The sequence below is a fragment of the Schistocerca cancellata genome, chromosome 5, assembly GCF_023864275.1.
Source record: "Schistocerca cancellata isolate TAMUIC-IGC-003103 chromosome 5, iqSchCanc2.1, whole genome shotgun sequence".
In the NCBI taxonomy this organism is placed as follows: Eukaryota; Metazoa; Arthropoda; class Insecta; order Orthoptera; family Acrididae; genus Schistocerca; species Schistocerca cancellata.
The window spans coordinates 255,502,711-255,524,518 of record NC_064630.1 but is presented as its reverse complement, the minus strand read 5'-3'; the positions used below and the strand labels follow the sequence as shown (position 1 = coordinate 255,524,518).

General features: G+C 40.7%; 1 protein-coding gene across 6 annotated transcripts in view; it reads left to right on the top strand.

Moving 5' to 3' along the window:
• LOC126187357 (transmembrane and coiled-coil domains protein 2) overlaps nucleotides 1-21,808 on the top strand; it is a 204,529-nt gene that overhangs the window by 151,276 nt on the left and 31,445 nt on the right. For all 6 annotated transcript variants that reach the window (XM_049928390.1, XM_049928391.1, XM_049928389.1 and 3 more), the window contains one exon: nucleotides 17,821-18,140. In XM_049928390.1, coding sequence (XP_049784347.1) covers nucleotides 17,821-18,140 — 320 coding nt within the window. The remainder of the gene's footprint in view (nucleotides 1-17,820; nucleotides 18,141-21,808) is intronic.

Sequence of the window (21,808 nt, the reverse complement as noted above, 5' to 3'; positions counted from 1 at the left end):
ATTCTTCACTTCAGTGACTGCTTTACAGCCTATGCCATCTGGGTCCTTCCTCTCAACACCAGCTTTTCTGAAATGCACAGGTGGGAACTTTCACTGCAATATATCCTACGTTCCCATAACCCTCCTCGCCTCAACCTTCTTTAGTCATTGTCTTTACCCACCTAGCCCTTCCCTGTTCCCATTCCACCACTACACAGCTCTCTAGTCCACCAACACACACACACACACACACACACACACACACACACACACACACACACACACACACACACACAGTCTTTTTACCTCTCTCCTAATGTCTACTAATTCCCCCCCTTCCCAACCTCCCCACCTCTGCCCTCTGTCTAACCTCCCGACTACACTTAGCTGCCCTACCCCGTCTCATACTTACCTCTGTATGCTCCCACAAGTGGCACTTTACTGTTCCTCATGCCTAACCCGCTATTCCTCCCCCTCCCCACCCCCAGCCTCATCACCACCCCCACCACCTAGTTGTGTCTCCCATAAAGTGTGGGAGTATGGGAAATGTTTGGTGATATGAACTGGGAGAGGAAAGATTCAATGTTGAGATTTGATTGGTTTTGTTTGGAGCTATTGGTGGCAAAAATTGTTCCATTGTAGAGCTATATTTTCCACACAGCATTTTATGTGGACATGACCTGGCTGCCTTCCCAAATGAATCACTACTGTCAATCTGTGGCCGAGGGATGAGGTAACCATTCAATGGCACAATGTGCTGCTGACTGCAATGTGCTAGATTTCAATGGCTGCCTCACAATCCATGCCATCTGGATCCTTCCACCCAACACCAGCTTCTCTGAATTATTTAGATGGGAATGGTCCTGTCATTACATCCTATGATTGTGAAATCTTCCTGGCTACAATATCTGCTGATCCCTACTCCAAAACTCACTTACACTCCTGCCCCTCGATCTTAATTTTGTTCATCCTGCACCCATACGCTCTCTTCCCCCAAATGCCTCCTTCTCAAACTCCCTCACACAAACTACAACCACCATGTCACCATGCACAGTTCACAACTCTCTCTGCCTGCAGTAAAATGAGTCCACTGGTGCTGTGCTGCATCCTATCCTGCACACATGCTGCATCTCCCTCACAGTCATCAACCACCCTTACCCAACCTTCCATCCCACTCCTCACTTTCTTTTTCATGTCACCTACTCCACCGCCACAACCCAGTCGAGCTGCAGTGCTAGCACAATGCAGCCAGCACGGACAAACAATGTAGCCACATAGGTGTACGTATGTGCTTATATGTAAGTGTGTACTCTCTGGCTCTGAAAAATGATTTGTCCGCATGTTAGTTGTCAGTCTCAGTTATATACTTTTAGATAACTCAGTTCATAAACTATTTAGTGAGTTGTTATTCTTATTCTTTAAACTAAAAGTTTGGTAGTGAAATAATAATAATAACCGCCACCACCACCACCACCACCACCACCACCACCACCACCACCACCACCACATCATAGTAATCAGTATTCAACATCCATTTCTGAACAGAGGTTTCCTCTAGAACACTCCACGTATTACATTCTTCATCAGTATGTATCCATTTCGGTCCTATATTTGTTTTTCTGACGGCATTACTCAACCCCATTGTTGTTAGACTTCATAGGTAAACATTTTTATTTTAGATGAAATCAAATAATTTATTGTTATCACATTTTATATATGCTGCTTCGTATACGGACTGCTAAAATATTGTGTGTTAAGTAATACGTGAAATGAATGAAAGCAAAGAGTGTGAAGTGCAAACCAGGCCAGGAAGCTGCTGTACAGTCATGTTTATGAATATCTTTATGCACGTCACATGTGGCACTCCTGTGCTCTCCACAGTTATTTAATCACCTTGTAGACTGTATTTTCTAGATGACCATAAAAGAAAAAGTGTACATCTGAAAAGAATCTTCCACCCACCAATCTGAAAATAAATTGTCCTTTCATATCTTACTATTGGAGGATTTTTTATAGGTAGGGTGTATATGACTGACATCTGTACAAAAGTACATTTATTGTAACAAAACTGAAATATTTATTAAGAAAGGCTATAATTAGTCTTCTTTCAAAGTTTCTTCAACAAAGAAACAAGAATCAAACACGGGTTATTCAGCTATGCTACACTACACATCCAAACTTGGCTGTCATCAACAGCACAATTGATGAAATCATTACAGATTTTCCATTGGCCAGTAATGCATATTTCACAAATTTATGTTCCCACAATATATGAACACAGTTTATCAGTAAACAATATTTTCTCCGCAAAATTATCGTGCAGGAGAAACAGTATGCATAATGACAAAAATTACTGCTAAGTATCTCTTGACTTGGTGAAAGATGGAATGCGTATGAAGAATATGCAAAATGATTTTTAATAGCTAGGAGACATGATTGGCTGATAGTACTTACTTCGAGGATGTGAAATTCCAGGTACATCTACATCTACATTTATACTCCGCAAGCCACCCAACGGTGTATGGCGGAGGGCACTTTACGTGCCACTGTCATTACCTCCCTTTCCTGTTCCAGTCGCGTATGGTTCGCGGGAAGAACGACTGTCTGAAAGCCTCTGTGCGCGCTCTAATCTCTCTAATTTTACATTCGTGATCTCCTCGGGAGGTATAAGTAGGGGGAAGCAATATATTCGATACCTCATCCAGAAACGCACCCTCTCGAAACCTGGCGAGCAAGCTACACCGCGATGCAGAGCGCCTCTCTTGCAGAGTCTGCCACTTGAGTTTGTTAAACATCTCCGTAACGCTATCACGGTTACCAAATAACCCTGTGACGAAACGCGCCGCTCTTCTTTGGATCTTCTCTATCTCCTCCGTCAACCCGATCTGGTACGGATCCCACACTGATGAGCAATACTCAAGTATAGGTCGAACGAGTGTTTTGTAAGCCACCTCCTTTGTTGATGGACTACATTTTCTAAGGACTCTCCCAATGAATCTCAACCTGGTACCCGCCTTACCAACAATTAATTTTATATGATCATTCCACTTCAAATCGTTCCGCACGCATACTCCCAGATATTTTACAGAAGTAACTGCTACCAGTGTTTGTTCCGCTATCATATAATCATACAATAAAGGATCCTTCTTTCTATGTATTCTCAATACATTACATTTGTCTATGTTAAGGGTCAGTTGCCACTCCCTGCACCAAGTGCCTATCCGCTGCAGATCTTCCTGCATTTCGCTACAATTTTCTAATGCTGCAACTTCTCTGTATACTACAGCATCATCCGCGAAAAGCCGCATGGAACTTCCGACACTATCTACTAGGTCATTTATATATATTGTGAAAAAGTAGGGAAAAACTATGCCTGGCTTTCAGAACATATGTATTACTTCTGTGTGGATGAAAATGGGGTTTGTTGAAAAAGAAGAGCCGGTCATGCAGACTTCATGTTGAGAAGGGATCTACATAATGAAATTCTACAATTGGAACACACTGAAGCGCCAAAGAAACTGGTATAGGTATGCGTATTAAATAGAGGGATATGTAAACAGGCAGAACAAGGCGCTGCGATTGGCAACACCTATGTAAGACAAGTGTCTAACGCAGTTGATAGATCAGTTACTGCTTCTGCAATGGCAGGTTATCAAGATTTAAATGAGTTTGAACGTTGTGTTATAGTGAGCACATGAGTAATGAGACACATCATCTCCGAGGTAGCAATGAAGTGGGGATTTTCATGTACGACCATTTCACGAGTGTACCGTGAATATCGGGAATCCAGTAAAACATCATATCTCCAACATCACTGTGGCTGGAAATAGATCCTGCAAGAATGGGACCAACAAAGACTGAAGAGAATAGTTCAACATGACAGAAGTGCCACCCTTCCGCAGATTGCTGCAGATTTCAATGTTGGGCCATCAACAAGTGTCAGCGTGTGAACCATTCAACGCAATGACATCGATATGGGGTTTCGAAGCTGAAAGCTGACTAATGTACCCTTGATGACTGCACAACAAAAAGCTTTATGCCTCACCTTGACCTGTCAAAACTGACATTGGACTGTTGATGACTGAAACAGTTTGCCTGGTTGGAAAAGTCTCATTCCAAATTGTATAGAGCGGATAGACGTGTACGGGTATGGAGACAACATCCTAAATCCATGGACCCTGCATGTCAACAGGGGACTGTTAAAGCTGGTGGAGACTCTATAATGGTGTGGGGTGTTTGCAGTTCAAATGATACGGGACCACTGATACGTCTAGATACGTTTCTGACAGATTACATCCATTCATGTCCGTTTTGCATTCCAATGGACTTGGGCAAGTCTAACAAGACAATGTGACACCCCACACATCTAGAATTGCTACAGAGAGGCTCCATGAATAATCTTCTGAGTTTAAACACTTCTGCTGGTCACCAAATTCCCCATACATGAACATTATTGAGCATATGTGGGATGCCTTGCAACATGCTGTTCAGAAGAGATTTCCACCTCCTCATACTCTTGTGGATTTATGGGCAGCCCTGCAGGATTCATGGTGTCGATTCCCTCCAGCACTTCTTCAGACATTAGTTGAGTCCATGGCACGTTGTGTTGTGGCACTTCTGCATGCAGGAACCCTACATGCTATTGGGCAGGTGTACCAGTTTCTTTGTATAGGCGCATGCGTGCGCGCCCACACACACACACACACACACACACACACACACACACACACACACACACACACATATGTTTGCACTTCAAGCAACCAGTGACGAGGAAGATTCAGGAGTGTATTAAAATTCAGAATGAAAGGCTGTCAATGATAAGAATCACTGATGACATTGCTATCATTTGTGAAAATGAAGACGACTTGCAAGGCTTGTTGAATGGAGTGAATAGTCTAATGACTACACACTGTAAATTGAGAGTAAACCACAGAAAGATCAACATAATGAGGAATATGAGAGATGAGATTAATGATAAATGTAGCAGCAAAACTGTGAATATGAAGTAGACAAAGTGAAGGAATTATGGTACCTTGGAAGCAAAATAATGTATGGCAGACAAAGCAAGGACTACATCAAAACCGATTAGCACAGGCAAAGAGGGTGTTCCTGGCCAAAAGACTTCTACTAGTATAAAACATTAGCTTTAATTTGAGAAAGAAAATTCTTAATGTGTAACTTTGAGCACATCATTGTATGGAAGTGAATCGTGGACTGTGGGTTAGCTAGAAGAGAAGAGAACCAAAGTATTTGGGTTGTGGTGCTATAGAAGGATGTTGAAAATTGGTGGACTGATAGGAAGTGAGGAGGTTCTCCACAGAATTGGTGAGGAGAGGAATATGGGGAAACATTAACAAGAATATGTGCCAGTTGGTAGGGCATGTGTCAAGACATAAAAGGAGTAACTTCCTTGGTAGCTGAGGAAGTGTAGAGGGTAAAAACTGTAGGGGAAAAGAGAGATTGGAAAATATCCAACAAATACCTGAGGACATTGAGTGCAGGTGCCACTCTGAGGTGAAGGGGTTGGCACAGGGGAGAAGTTTGTGGCAGGCCACATCAAATCACTCAGAAGACTAACCAAAAATAAAATAAAATAAATACTGTTCATTAAGTTATTCATTCTACTTATGTAATCTTCAGCAGTCTTCTGTATCGTAACACTTCAAAAGCTTCTAACCTCTTCTTGTCTGAAATATTTATCATCCACATTTCACTTCCATACATTGCTGCACTCCAGCAAATACCTTCAGCGAAGACACACACACACACACACACACACACACACACACACACACACACAAAATGCAATTCTCACACACATGACCACCGTCTCTGGCAGCTGGAGCCAGACTACGAGCCTCAGTTTATTGTGGGAGAGGCAGCAAGGCAGGGGGGAGGGGGGTGTAAGGGGGAGGCTTGGGTGGGGAGGGGGAGGTATGCAGGGTAGGGGTGAGGAATGGTAAAGTGCTGCTGGGAGCATGCTGGGACAAGGTAGAAAGCAAGGCAGCTAGGTGCAGTCGCGAGGTTCGGTGGATGGAGGGTAGGAGCAGAAAAGGAGAGAAGTAAAGACTGGGTGCATCAATGGATTGAGAGCTGTGTAATGATAGAGAAGCTAGATGGGTAAGGACAATGATTAACCAAGGTTGAGACCTGGAGGGTTACGAGAACATAGGATATATTGCAGGGAAAGTTCCCGCTTACGATATTCAGAAAAGTTGGTGTTGGTGGGATGGATCCAGATGGCACTGGCTGTGAAGCAGTCATTGAAATGAAGGACGTCATGTTGGGCGGCATGCTCAGCAACAGAGTGGTTTAGTTGTTTCTTGGCTACTGTTTGTCGGTGACCATTCATTCAGACAGCTTGTTGGTTATCCTGCCCACAGTAGGATGCAGCACAGTGGTGGCAGCTTAACTTGTAGATCACATGATTGGTTTCACAGATAGCCTTGCCTTTGATGGGATAGGTGATGTTTGTGACAAGACTGGAGTTTGGGTGGTGGGAGGCTGTATGGGACAGTAGTGGGATTGATCCTGGATTTTCCATTGTTTGAATTTAAATTAGATGTTGACATCTTTAATGCTTCTGCTGCACCTGCCAGTCTCCATTTTATTACTTTTAGGATCTCATTTCTTAATCAAATTACCTCAGCATTGCCCCTGCTTTAATTATTCTGTATTCCATTACCCTTGTTTTACTTTTTGTGATATTTACCTTACAACCTCTTTTCAAATTATTATCTATTCCAGTCAGCTGATCTTCCAAGTCCTCTGCCACCTCTGATAGTAGTAGAATGTCTTCAGCAAACCTCAATGTTTTTATTTCTTCACTTCACTTTACAAATTTCTCTTTGATTTCTTTTACTGCTTACTCAGTATTCAGATGGAATAACATACAGGATAGGCTACAACTGCATATCACTCCTTTCTCAACTACTGCTTGCCTGTCGTCCTTTGACTCTTGTAACAGTAGCCTGGGTTCTGCAGAAGCTGTAGGTAACCTTTCAGCATGCCGTATTTTATCCCTGCTACCTTCGCAATTTTAAAGAGTGTGTTCCACTCAGTATTATTTAAATTTACAAGTACTGCAATTTTGAGTTTTTACCTTTCGTCAGTTTATCATCTAAGACATGTTGAAGTGCATACATTCTCCCAGTTACTATTCAACCATTTCACATTATATGGTAGGCTCTCAACACAAATTCTTACTACCCACAACACCTAAAAGGAAACAGCTGACACAATCACGGAACCACTCGCACTCAAAGGTTGTTCAAAATTGTTTCTTGCTAAACTGTAGGTTTTATCTTGCTGTATTTTATTTGTTGTGGAACAGACAGTTAATAATTCCAACCACAGAAAATGTTTTCATTCATGGGAGGGCTTTTCCAGTCATCTTAGGAGTTCCTATGGCATTGCATATATTCATTTTCGCTACTGTGCCATTCGGTTTAATCGATGTATGTTGCGTGAAACAAATTATCTGACATATGATTCTACAGATTTAAATGCAAATGTTTGCTGGAAGACTCAGTTTAATCCAAGCATTAGTTGGACTAATACTTGTACATCCCTGAGTTAGATTGAACATAATTATAACTACACATATTCTAATCTGTATGATTACTTATAACACACTGATAATAGTGGCACTGTCAGTTGAAATCTAGATTTGCAATGCAATAAAAAGACAGATGACATTACAACCAGTGCTGATCCTCTTTCTGTCCTGGATTACATCATAGTTGTGGGGGCAATTGTTCCCATGGAATTGAACATGATGAAGTTTCTACTTTGGTATCGAGTGTACAACCTTCATGAATTTTTTTTTAAACAGTCATACATTTCTCGGAAGACAAAAATGATAGAATTGTAATAAACAAGGATCTCCCACAAAACAAAAACATGATTCATCCATATGCTCTGTTTGTACCTATTAATCCTCGCTTAGCTATTAGCGAGTTTTGCAGATGTTGCTGTAACTCTTGCACTGTCGTGGTATTCCACTTTCCTTTGCATACGGTTAGGATTAACTGTCTGATTATTGGAATAGCTTTCAAAAAAGAGGTGTAGTTTTCAGTTGAGATTTCATGTGTTACCTATTTAAAAGGCTCCAGTGCACTTACACAGTCATTCAAAATTCACCAGTCATCAGCTGTGAGGTTCTGAATACCTGAATACACAGATGATAAACAAGCTGCAATGCATTCCTTTTCCTCCAGTAGGCATTGTAGCATATGAAACATACTGTTCCATCTGGGTTTTGTTTGTTGAATTAATTTGTATACAGCTTTTTCATTAGATCCTTGATCTTAAGGAGTTTTTCATTAACATAGCTAATTGTTTTAAAATAACCGGCCTTTCCCTCATAATGTGGAGTTCACTGTTGCTGTTCAAAGAACTTTTCACAGCAAAGTTGACGGTGTGTACTAAACAGGAAATCTATTGCATATATATGCTGTCTCTGTGAATAATCTGTGTGTTTAATGATATCATGTTATTGGCATTGTCAGTTGTGATGCTTACAACTTTGTTTTCGGTGTACCATTTTGGAATCACATTATCTAATGCTTGACTAATATTTAGCACTGTCTGTTTTTCTGGGAAACAGAACGTCTCAAGAGCTAAAGCTTTCAGGTGTCAGTCACCGTTAACGAAATGACCCGTTACAGCCATATGTGCCTCACAGTTCAGTGAGACCCAAATATTGGTCAGTAAAGAAACACAGGTAGAATATTTCATTTCCAAGTTTCTAGCCTCTTGTTCTGTATGGCTATTTCCTTAAGTCATGTAGCACATTTTTTGATATTGAGTATTTTGGGTCCAGCAGTGCAACACAACATTGTGTATTACAGAGAGAAGTTTAAAATCATCTGTTATCATGGCCTCTGGTGCTATATCTAGTTCCTGTTGTCATTTGGCCCCCTCTTTGAAGTGAAACAAAAGATGTAGAGCACTGCTTCAGCAAGGAAATAAATTTTGCTCAAAAACTAGTCCAATAAAATTACATATCGTACCGTACTGAAGCGTCGAAAGTTGTGATTTTGGAGTTGCTTGTTATCAGTCTGGTTTAAAAATCCAACTTCAGCAGTTGCTGCAGGCACTGTCCAACCTTTCATGTGGAGTTCCCTTTTTATGTGATTTGGATGAATAACGTACATACCTGCGTATTTTGTCTGACTCACATTATTAGAAGAATGAGCATCTTTACCCATGGACATTGGTGTTCATTTGCTCGATAAATTGTGAAATTTAAGATGTCTGGTCATGCCTGTTGTAGTTTTTGAAATGTTGCAGAGCTTTTTAGAACAAACCTTGCCATAAATATTATCTCCATCCTACCGTATTTACTCAAATCTAAGCCGCACTTTTTTTCCCGGTTTTTGTAATCCAAAAAACCGCCTGCGGCTTAGAATCGAGTGCAAAGTAATCGGAAGTTCTGAAATATGTTGGTAGGTTCCGCCACAACTAACTTCTGCCGTCGAATATATGTAGCGCTACACAGGCATGCTTTACAGGCACAAAGATAAATACTGGCGCCAAAACCTCTGCGTCAGTAAATAAATTTTAAAAAAAGATGGAAGACGAGCTTTTTTTCTCCGACCCGAATTTCGACCACTGCATTTTCATACATTATCCAACGAAGTAAATACAAATTCCGTATTGTTCATCTTCGAATGTAGCAGCCTTTCAATGCACTACGAAAATCCGACTGGCAAGACCGTTTGCGATGTTTGTCAGTATGGCCAATTCTACGTTCTGATTTTTTTTCTACCTGTGAGAAGAGATGGTTGCTAATGGGAACTTTTGTGAATTCTGAATCGCATGCAGTATTCTCTTCACCATAAGAATAATACGAATATAAACATTTTGCCACGTATTCTTTCGTGTTTGCTGCTATCTCATTTAACTCCTGTCTGCCTAATAAACTACGAAACTAGAGTGAGACAACACAAACGCGGAAGTATACACATATGTCATGTTCATATTCGTATTATTCTTATGCCTAATAGTGATACAGCCAGAAATGAAGCGCGCGCGGCAATTGGCTAGATTTTTAAATCTAAGGTGACTCTAATTTCTGTGCAGAAAATAATGTACTAAAGAGGCGTCTGCAAAGATTTTCAAACGGAGAAAAATTGTCGCTAAACTCTCGTTCAGAACATCTTCTATCATACGTAGTTTATTATTTGGTTCTTGTTGATCATTATCAAAGAAAGCAGCAGTGTAAATAACAACAAATAGCAGTCTCTTGCCATTGTTACGCTACTGAGACAATTACTCTTTTTTTTTTTATTGTAAGCGGCGGTAGCACGCACAAAAGCAAACCATGCCGCGAGCGGCGACAGGTCGTGAACATTCATTATCGGAATGCGACAAACAATGCATGACACAGTACAGTAATGCATTTTCAGCTTAGAGTGACGAAAACACCTATAACAAAGAGAACGGCAATTATCAGATCAAAGAAAAATAAGCAATCAATTCAAACCAGACGAAGCACGTGAAAAACGAAGGGTACCCGTATAAATAAGGACGGAGCGCCTGACGCATAGCAATGGCTACCTGGTAAAGCTTAACTGCTAAGCTTACGGCTCGAACCAAACTACTGTAGCTGTATCGTCATTCATTCGACCTGAATTGCGTCTCATATTACAATGGACCAACTTTGTTTCGATTTGGAGGTATGGCCTAAAACTTTTCTCTCCCCTTGAATTTCGAGTCTCAAATTTCAGCTGCGGCTTAGATTCGGGAAATTTTTTTTTCCTTTATTTCGAGTCTCATTTTTCTGGTGCGGCTTAGATTCGAGTAAATACAGTATGTAAAATAATAGTGGCTCCACGACTTTAGTTTTTGTGTAGCCTTACTTATTTGCCCCACAACTTTATTCAAATGAAACCTGAGACATTAGAGTCATAAACACAGCGAGCTGCGAGTGTGTTTCTGTAGTATCAGCATTCACTTCAAATAACAACCCTGGCATTTGTTGTCAGCACTACAACATGCACCGCTGTGCCATTTCTCATTAGATTCTTAAGAATTGCTTGAGAAGTAGAAGCTCAAGGAACTCCCAGTGTGCTGAAGTCACCATTCCATCCTTACTCTGAGGCTTGAAGGTATTGCAATAATGAATACCACAGTATACTGTCCAGTTGAGGGAGGAAATTGATGTATCTAAAAGGGCAATCATAGAAACAAGATAGTAAAATATCTGTATAAGGAAGGTACCGGTGACTGAAACCTCAGATAACAATAAAAACTTTAATTTATCAACAAAAGAAGGAAATACAAAAAGTTCATGGAAAGAAGGGAATAAAGTAATATAACTCACTTAGGAATTAAATCAATAGGAAACACAGGGAAGCTAAAGAAAAAAAAAAGCTTCAAGAAAAATGTGAACAAATTGCAAAGGAAGTGGTTGTCGGAAGGTTAAATTTAGCGTAAAGAAAGGCCAGATAACTTTCAGAGAAGTTAAAAGCATAAATGGCTACACTGAATGCAAATGGAACTCCACTGTTAAATGGAGAGGAGAGGTTGGAGAGGTGAAAAAGAGTATATTAAAGGCCTCTATGATGGGGAGAGGAATCACCTATTGACATGAGAGAAGAAAAATTGAATGTTAATTTGAAAGACATAAAGGTTGACAGAGCTTTGTAGAACTTACTATTAAACAAAACAGAAGGGATAGACAGCATTCCTTCAGAATTTCTAAAATCATTGGGGAAAGTAGTAGCCAAATGATTATTCATATTAGTGTATAGAATCTATTAGACTGGGTCTTGTCGTTGGACTTTTGGAAGAGTATCATCTACACAATCCTAAAGGCAGTAAACGCAGATAAATTTGAGAAATGTCCATAGCTAGCACAACTGCTCATGCATCAAAGTTTCTGACCAGAATAAAATACAGAGGATTGGAAAAGAACATTAGTGAACTGTTATGTGCCCATCAGTTCAGTCTAGGAAAGGTAAAGGTGGTTGTTATGTTGTGCTTGATAATAGAGGCTAGATACTTTCGTAAGATTTGTGGAACCAGCAAAACATTTGATAATGTATAAATGAAGATCTTTGAAACCCTCAGAAAAATAGGTGTAATGTGGAAGCAAATATGAATAATATATGCTATGTGGAAAAACCAAGAGAGAACAATAAGAATAGTAGACCAAAACGGAAATCCTTGGATTAAAAATAATATAAAGCAGGTATGCAGTCTGTCCAACATGTGCATCAAAGAAGCAATGATAAAAAAAAATATAATGTTCAAGAATGGGAGTAAAATTCAGGGCGAAAGGATACCAATGATAAGACTCATTGATGACATTGCCATCTTCAGTGAAATGGGAGAAGAATTACATGATGTGTTGAGTGAAATGAACAGTCTAATGAGCACATGCTATAGATTGAGAGTAAACTGAAGAAATACAGAAGTAAGGAGGAGCAGCAGAAATGAGATTAGCAATAAACTTAACATGAGAATTGGGGCACGGAAGTACCTCTTTGCCTGTTGCCTTAGAAGCAAAATAATAGGCAAGATGTACTGCAAGAATCTTAGAAGCAGACTAGTATAGGCAAAGAACATTCTTTGCTAAAAGAAACCTAAAAGTATCAAACATTGGCCTTTATTTGAGGAATAAATTTCTGAAAATATATGATCGTGAATAATGGACTGTGTAAAAACCAGAGAAAAAGAATGGAAGCATTTAAGATGTGGTGTTACAGAAGAATGGTGAAAAATGAGTGCACTGATCAGATAAGAAATGAAGAGGTTCTCTGCTTAGTCATGGAGGAATGATATTTGTGGAAAACAGTAACAAGGAGAAGGAACAGGGTGATAGGACATATGCAGATACATCAGGGAGTAGGTTCCGTGGTACTATCAGCAGTCATAGAAGCCAAAAATTGTAATGTAAGACAAAGATAGGAATATCTATAAAGGAAATTTTGTGTGTTTATTTACAGTAAAAGGAAAGCCTTCTTTGGCTATTAATCTCAGTGGCAGAAAAAAATTATACTTTACAGAGAATGTGAGCTCACAGTCAGCAAATATTCATGTGTACTCCATAATTTCATGAGGTACTGGGAAGAAGTACAGTGATATGCGTTCTAATATCTGATACCCCCATCAGAATGCAAAACCATTTCATTGGCACAATAGAGCTGTTTTTCATACATTTTGTACATTGCACAGGAAAAGTAATCTGTACTGTCATGAATAAAAACACATAAGAGAACTCAGTGCCTCAGTAGCAAATGGGTGAAGTAATAAAGCAATAAGAATGAAACAGTTTATATTCGTAGTGGTAGAAAGGGGAAGATTTATTTATTTTAATGACATGCATATTCATTTGAAGCAAGGATGTGGAATAAGTCAAAGAATGTACAAATTACATAAAATATTTAACAAGGGAAAGTGCAGTTAATTTAAAGAGTTGTAGGGAAAATAAAAACATCAAACCAGAACAAAACAGAAGCAAAGTGGGACAAAAGAAGACATACAAGTATGAGCACATGTTGTAAAACAGTAAATAAAACAAAATATTGAAAATTCCACATAAAAAGTTTTATCAAGTAAATACATCTTTATTTTATTTTTAAGTAATGCATTGTTTGTAAGTAGACTTCTGATGTTATTCAGCAATGAATTAAATGTTTTAATACTGGAATGCTTCACACCTTTCTGTACCAAAGTTTTAGGCTTCTGAAAACCATTATCATGCTTCTTATATTGTGATCACAATACATCTTACGTGATCATCAGGAGATACAAAACTGGCATTCTGCAGATTGGAGAGTGGAATGTTAGAGCACTTAATCAGGTAGGTAGGTAGGTAGGTTAGAAAATTTAGAAAGGGAAAGGCCACAAAATCAAATACTGGTGATGCAGGGGTGGGTTTAATAATTAATAATAAAATAAGAATGTGGTAAGCTACTATGAACAGCACAGTGAATGCATTATCATAGGCAAGGTAGACATGAAGCCCAAACCTAACACAGAAGTACACGTTTACAGGCTAACTAGCTCCACAGATGATGAAGAGATTGAAGAAATGTATAATGAGATAAAATAAATTATTCAGGTAGTTAAAGGAGGTGTAAATTTAATTGTAATGGGAGAATGGAACGCAATATTAGGAAAAGGAAGACAAAGAAAAATAGTAGGTGAATATGTACTCGGAGAAAGGAATGAAAGAGAAAGTGGCCTAGTAGAATTTAGCACAGACCGAATTGTAAACGAGGTTGTATATGTGGAAGAGGCCTGGAGACTCCAGAAGCTTTCAGATTGATTATATAACAGTAAGACAGAGTATTAGGAAGCAGATTTTAAATTTTGACATTTCTATGGCAGATTGGCACTCTGACCACAATTTATTGGTTATAGACTGTAGATTGAAACTGAAGTAATTGGAAAAATATAGGAAATTAAGGAGGTGGGACCTGGATAAGTTGAAATAACCAGAGGTTGTTGAGATTTTCAGAGGAAGTGTTATGGATCTATTGACTAGAACAGTAGAAAGGAATTCAGCAGAAGACAAATGGGTAGCTTGAATAGATGAAATAGTGAAGGCAGCAGAGGAACAGGTAGGTAATAATATAAGGCGTAGTAAAAATCCTTGGATAACACAAGAGGTATTGAATTTAATTGATGAGAAGAGAAAATATAAAGTTATATCAAATGAAGCAAGTGAAAGAGAATAAAAATATTTAAAAGATGAGATTGACAGGAAGTGCAAAATTGCAAAGCAAGGCTGGATGGAGGACAAATGTAAGGATTTAGAAGCATATTTCACAAGGGGGAAGGTAGATACCGTGTACAGGAAAACGAAGAGGCCTTTGGAGAAAAGGGAAGCAGCTGTATAAATATCAAAAGCTCAGATGGGAAACTGGTACTAAAAAAAGAAGGGCAAGCTGAAAGGTGGAAGGAGTATATAGAGGATCTATCCAAGGGAGATAAACTAGAAGGCAAGGTTTTAGAAAGAGTAGAGGGACACCAAAGGGAAGCAGTGGTCGAGAACGAAGTGAGAGAGTGTTGTAGCCTATCATTGTTGTTGTTCAATCTGTATACCGAGCAAGCAGTTGTGGAAACAAATTTGGAGTAGGAATTAAAGTCCAGGAAAAAGAAATAAAAACTCTATGAGGTTTGCTGATGACATTGTAATTCTGTCAGATACAACAAAGGACTTGGAAGAGCAGTTGAATGGAATGAGTAGTGTCTTGAAAGGGTGATATAGGATGAACATCAAAAAAAGCAAATTGAAGATAATAGAATGTAGTCAAATTAAATCAGGTGTTGATGAGGGAATAACATTAGGAAATGAGACACTTAAAGCAGCAGATGAGTTTAGCTATTTGGGCAGCAAAATAACTGATGATGGTTGAAGTAGAGAGGATATAAAATGTAGACTGGCAATGGCAGAGAAAGTGTTGCTGAAGAAGAAAACTTTGTTAACATCAAGTATGTAGATTTAAGGCTCAGGAAGTTTTTTTCTGAAAGTGTTTGTATGGAGTGTAGCCGTGTATAGAAGTGAAACATGGATGATAAACGGTTTAGACAGGAAGAGAATAGAAAATTTTGAAATGTGGTGCTACAGAAAGATGCTGAAGATTAGATGGGTAGTTCACATGAGTAATGAGGAGGTACTGAATAGAATTAGGGAGAAAAGAAATTTGTGGCACAACCTGACTAGAAGAAGGGGTTGTTTTGTAAGTCACATTCTGAGACATCAAGGGATCACCAATTTAGTAATGGAGGGAAGCATGTTGGGTACAAATGGTCGAGGGAGACCAAGAGACGAAAGCAGTAAGTAGCTTTGGAAGGATATAGATTGCAATAGTTATTTGGAGATGATGAGGCTGGCATAGGGTAGAGTAGCATAGAGAGCAGTCTTAGGACTGAGACCACCATCACAACAACAATACATCTTGTTATTTCATAGTGCTTCAGCTTATAGTGCAACAAATACAAGAGTGAATCAAATGAAAACCTTAAATATTTTTTTAAAAATATTATTTACTGTGCAGAAGTGGTACAAAGCTGTATAACTTTTCAACATAATCTCCTCAATGCTCAATGCAAGTCCTCCAGCACTTACAAAGAGCATAAATTCCTTTAGAAAAAAATTCTTTTGATAGTCCACGCAACCACTCATGTACCGCGTGGCGTACCTCTTTATCAGAACAGAACTTCTTTCCTCCCATTGCATCTTCGAGTGGTCCAGGCGTATGGAAATCACTTGGGGAGGGTCTGGTGAGTATGGTGGACGAGGAAGACATGCAAAATGCAGGTCTGTAATTGTTGCAACTGTTGTACGGGCAGTGTGGGTCCTTGCATTGTCATGTTGCAAAAGGACACCTGCTGCTGACAGCAATCCACGCCGCTTTGATTTGATTGCAGGCTGCAGATGATTTTTTAGGAGATCTGTGTGTGATACACTGGTGACTGTGGTCCCTCTAGACATGTAATGCTCCAAAATGATGCCTTTTTCTTCCCAAAAGAGAGTCAGCATAACCTTCCCTGCTGATGGTTCTGCTCGAAACTTCTTTGGGTTTGGTGATGAGGAATGGTGTCATTCCTTGCTTGCTCTCTTCGTTTCTGGTTGGTGGAAGTGAACCCAGGTTTTGTCCCCAGTAACGATTCTTGCAAGGAAGCAATCACCTTTTCGTTCAAAGCGCCGAAGAAGTGCTTCACAAGCATCAACTCGTCGTCCTCTCATTTCAGAAGTCAGCTGCTGTGACACCCATCTTGCAGACACCTTGTGAAACTGGAGCACATCGTGCACAATGTGGTGTGCTGATCCACGGCTAATCTGTAAACATGCTGCAATGTCATTCAGTGTCATTTGGCAGTTTTCCTTCACTATGGCTTCAACTGCTGCAATGTTCTGTGGAGTCACAACTTGTGCCTGACCTTGACAAGGAGCATCTTCCACTGAAGCCAAACCATTTGCGAACTTCCTACTCCATTTGTAGACTTTCTGCTGTGACAAACATGCATCACCGTACTGAACCTTCATTCGTCAATGAATTTCAATAGGTTTCACACCTTCACTACACGAAAACCGAATAACAGAACATTGTTCTTCCCTGGTGCAAGTCGCAAGTGGGGCGGCCATCTTTATACTGATACTGCGATGGTATGTGTGCATCTGCACTATGCTGCCATGTACAGGCCATTCTGCACGCTGTTTGTAGCACACTTACCAACTTACAGGATAACGGCGCGAAATTTAAATTTTCCATTACAAATTTAAGGTTTTCATTTGACTCACTCTCGTATATTTTGAAGCTGTAGTTAGTATTTAGTGTCACAAGCTTCTTAAAATGATTACATCAGAGATTTCTGGGGAACTGTACATATAACTCAGATGAGAGAGAGAGAGAGAGAGAGAGAGAGAGAGAGAGTGGGGGGGGGGGGGGGATTGTGTGTAATAGTTTTGCCTACATATTATAGTTATCAGTATTCTAAAAATATCTTTGTTCCTTCTCCATTTGTATCCTCTCTGCAAAGAAAAATAACACCTGCCCTTGCTGATCTATTTTCAATTGCAGCTGAGAATCCAGACAGCTTCTTTATTCAAAGCATAACATGGTACAATGTTGCTGCCATTGCTAGACACCCATTTCACTGAAATATGCTATATATAAAATCAAACAATTCAGTAAATGTTCAGCTGCAGTCTCTGTGGGAAAGGATGATTACATTTATGGAGGATGCCTTGCTGTAATCGTGTCAAGACTGATATGAAACAAGTCTTACATTTATGAAAGTAATAACAGTCAATCAGTACATTGAACTGATCAGAAAGATTTCATTGTATCAGTCTGAATATTTGTGTGCATACAGGAAATGGTGACGGGAGCTCAGTGGAGGATGAGAAAGCACACCATGGGAGTGCAACTCTACCTGGTGGATGCAGTTTAACATCCACACATGCCTCATCGTTGCGCTTTCCTTCAGATGAAAATTCAGAGTGCAGCTCTGTGACCAGTGAGAGCTTACCTGCAGGAGGTGGCAACCAGTTGCCACAGTCTCCTCCTCCCCATCAGCCTGCAGCGCACCACACTCCACAGATTTCATATTCTAATCTGGAATCTATACTACAAGAGCTACATGAGCGTGGCGAAGACTGTGAGCGGCTTCGTGAAGAGCTGGAAACATTAAAGGTATTTTTGTCATCTTTTTTCTCTCTCCACTATCCACAAATTGCTTTTTGGCTACTGAATTCCTGTAAGAATAGTTATTGTTTCAGGCTTTCTGTTATAATTGCTTGTAAGCACTAAAAGAAACTCAGTTGCATCGCAATGATGGAAAACTCATGAAATAATAAATTATTTATAAAAAAAATTAAATGTAGCTTAAATTTATGAAAGAAGTCTTATTATACAACAGCTCCGCTGTAATTTCTGCACAGCATTTTGTTTGTGTGTGACCACCAACCAGTTTTCCAACCAAATTGATGGCCACTACCAAACTATGGTAAAGAGCAGAGTTGACCACCATTGACAGTGCAGGTTTCTCAGCACAACATATTCTGTTTCAGTGGCTGCTTCACAACCTGTGCTATCTGGATTCCCCCCCCCTTTGCACCATCTTCTCTGACATATGTAGATAAGATTTGTCCATGCAACACATCCTTTGGCCCTGTATCATATGATCGCAAACTCCACTAGCCCCTGTCCCACTCCCACCTCCAATTGTGCCCTGTAAGCCTAACTTCACTTCTCCTGTACTAACACCATCCTGTCCATGGCCGCCTCTTCCTCTGGTCTACATTTGTCCTCCCAATCCACTCCTCTACGTGATTGTGTGCTGCACACAACACCCTCTGCCTGTAGCTCACTGGTGCCACAACATTATCCTCTGTACCCTCTACCTCTTCGTACCAGCTGTCAACCACCCTTCCCCAACACCTCCTCCCACGCCCTGCCTCCATTTCTCATATGGAAACATTGGTGCATGCTATGGTTAACCAGTTGTTGTAATTTGGAACACCAGATACTAAAGTAATGGACCCAGGCACTAACTTTATGTATTAGCTATTGAAGCAGTTATGCCTATTATTGTGCATAAAGAAGTTACAAACTAGTGCACTACAGCTGCAAGTGAACAGCAGAACTGAAAGTTTACAGGACAGTGGGGAAAATGTTGAGTTATGATGTAAATAGTAGCTGCAATAATTGGAATGCCCTTCTACAATTTGTCGTGCCATATATAACTTGAAAATCAACAAAAACATGGGGTTATCCTTCTACGAGGTTGTTTTTGGCCAAAACATGTGATCTCCTTTTGGATTATTCCAACTTACTGTGGGAGGAGATACATCTTCCATTCGAGATTTTGCTAAAAAGTTAAAACATATCTGGTTTTAGGACAAAAAGATGAAGGCTGCATAAAGACAGGAAGACACCCACAATGAGAAGGCAGAATTGTCTAGTTACCACTTCGGATAGTGGGTAAGGTTATCTAACCCTTACATGCCAAAGGCGAAAACTAAAAATTCATTTCATATTGCCAAGGGCCCTTCCAGGTTACCTGCCACCATCACCAGAACCATTGTTCTGAACACCAATTACTCTCAATTAACCCACCTGCCAGACATACCCTTAGAGATATTGCCCAAGGAAGTCGTAATCTTCTTAAATAGCACTCTATACCTGCCTCATTGACTTCATTGGACCAGATGATAGCAGCAGTAAATGGTTGCATGATGATGGAATAATAATAATAGTAGTAGTAGTAGTAGTAGTAGGTATTGGGTACTGCCACCTCAGACATAGATGCCCAAATCCCATGCTTACCTTCCTTAACCTGTGGGTCCATAGTAAGTGAAGTTAAGTTGTGAAAGGGGAAAAGCAAAGTTACACCTAGAATCTTTGTGTTTAATCAACCACCACAAGAACGAGATGGTGTACGTAACAGAACATAAAAAGGAGAGTAAGAACAAGCCAAGGAGTAAAAACACAAAAAAAATTGTTACACTCAGACTTTGTGCAGTAGAATGTCAAATGTCTCCTTGCGGGTGCGGGGATTATAATAGGCCCGAGGTATTCCTGACTGCCGTAAGAGGCGACTAAAAGGAGTCTCACATGTTTCAGCCTTTGTGATGGTCCCCTGTTGGGTTTGACCTCCATTTTTCCAAATTTTCCTGAAGAGCGAGCCAATTGGGGAAGAGCGCCTTACAAGGTGCAGCGTGTCCATCGTGCATTGCGTCCTTCAGCATCCTTCAGTCCCGCTCATTCTCCATCTTCCTGGGTGCGTTTTCCTCCATCCACTATGCAGCATTGTTTTGTGTACCAACAATGACCATGGACTTCTTTGCACCTCAAATCCCGCACAGTAGCCAGTATGCTGAATCTTGCACTGTTAACTCCCCGTGTATGCCAAGGAGTAGGTGCCCATCACCCGGGGACATCGGAACTCCCGGCAATGGCCATCCTGCCAGGTGGACTTGGCTGAGGCAGGGTGGCGCCCATGGGGAGGGCCCCTGGTCAGAGTGGTTGGCATCAGGGTGGATGACACGCCATGAAGTGTACTACATCATCTCTTGCTGGTGGTCCAACACCAGCACTCTCTAAGCGGTCAAGGTCTAACTTCAATGCGAAGAAGTATGATACCAAATAGTTCCCTCCCTGGCCACACCATGGGAAGAAGGCAAGGCTAAGGATAAGGATGGCAGCGAACCTTATTTGCCCCGGTACCTCATATATATGAGCTGATGGGGAATCTTAATGGGAGCATTTAGAGGACAAGTTTGGGGAGGTGGAGAGATTGTCCAAAATGCGATCCAGGTCAGTCTTGATAAAAACAGCATCCTCTGCCCAGTCAGAGGCATTACTCACCTGTGACAATCTGGGGGATGTTTCTGTTTCCATCACACCCCATAAGAGCTTAAATATGGTCCAGGGTATTACACTACTGGACATTAAAATTCGTACACCAAGAAGAAATGCAGATGAAAAACAGGTATTCATTGGACAAATATACTAGAACTGACATGATTACATTTTCACACAATTTGAGTGCATAGATCCTGAGAAATCAGTACCCAGAACAACCACCTCTGGCCGTAATAACGGCTTTGATACGCCTGGGCACTGAGTCAAACACAGCTTGGATGGTGTGTACAGGTACAGCTGCCCATGCAGCTTCAACACGATACCACAGTTCATCAAGAGTACTGACTGGCGTATTGTGACGAGCCAGTTGCTTGGCCACCATTGACCGGACGTTTTCAATTGGTGAGAGATCTGGAGAATTTGCTGGCCAGGGCAGCAGTCGGACATTTTCTGTATCCAGAAAGGCCCGTACAGGACCTGCAACATGCGGTCGTGCATTATCCTGCTGAAATGAAATGTAGGGTTTCGCAGGGATCGAATGAAGGGTAGAGCCACGGGTTGTAACACATCTGAAATGTAACGTCCACTGTTCAAAGTGCCGTCAATGCGAACAAGAGGTGACAGAGACGTGTAACCAATGGCACCCCATACCATCACGCCGGGTGATACACTGGTATGGTGATGACGAGTAATGCTTCCAATGTGCGTTCACTGCGATGTCGCCAAACATGGATGTGACCATCATGATGCTGTAAGCATAACCTGGATTCATCCGGAAAAAAAAATGACGTTTTGCCATTCATGCACCCAGGTTCGTCGTTGAGTACATCATCGCAGGCGCTCCTGTCTGTGATGCAGCGTCAAGGGTACCCGCAGTCATGGTCTCTGAGCTGATAGTCCTTGCTGCCGCAACCATCGTCGAACTGTTCGTGCAGATGGTTGTTGTCTTGCAAATGTCCCCATCTGTTGACTCAGGGATCGAGATGTGGCTGCAC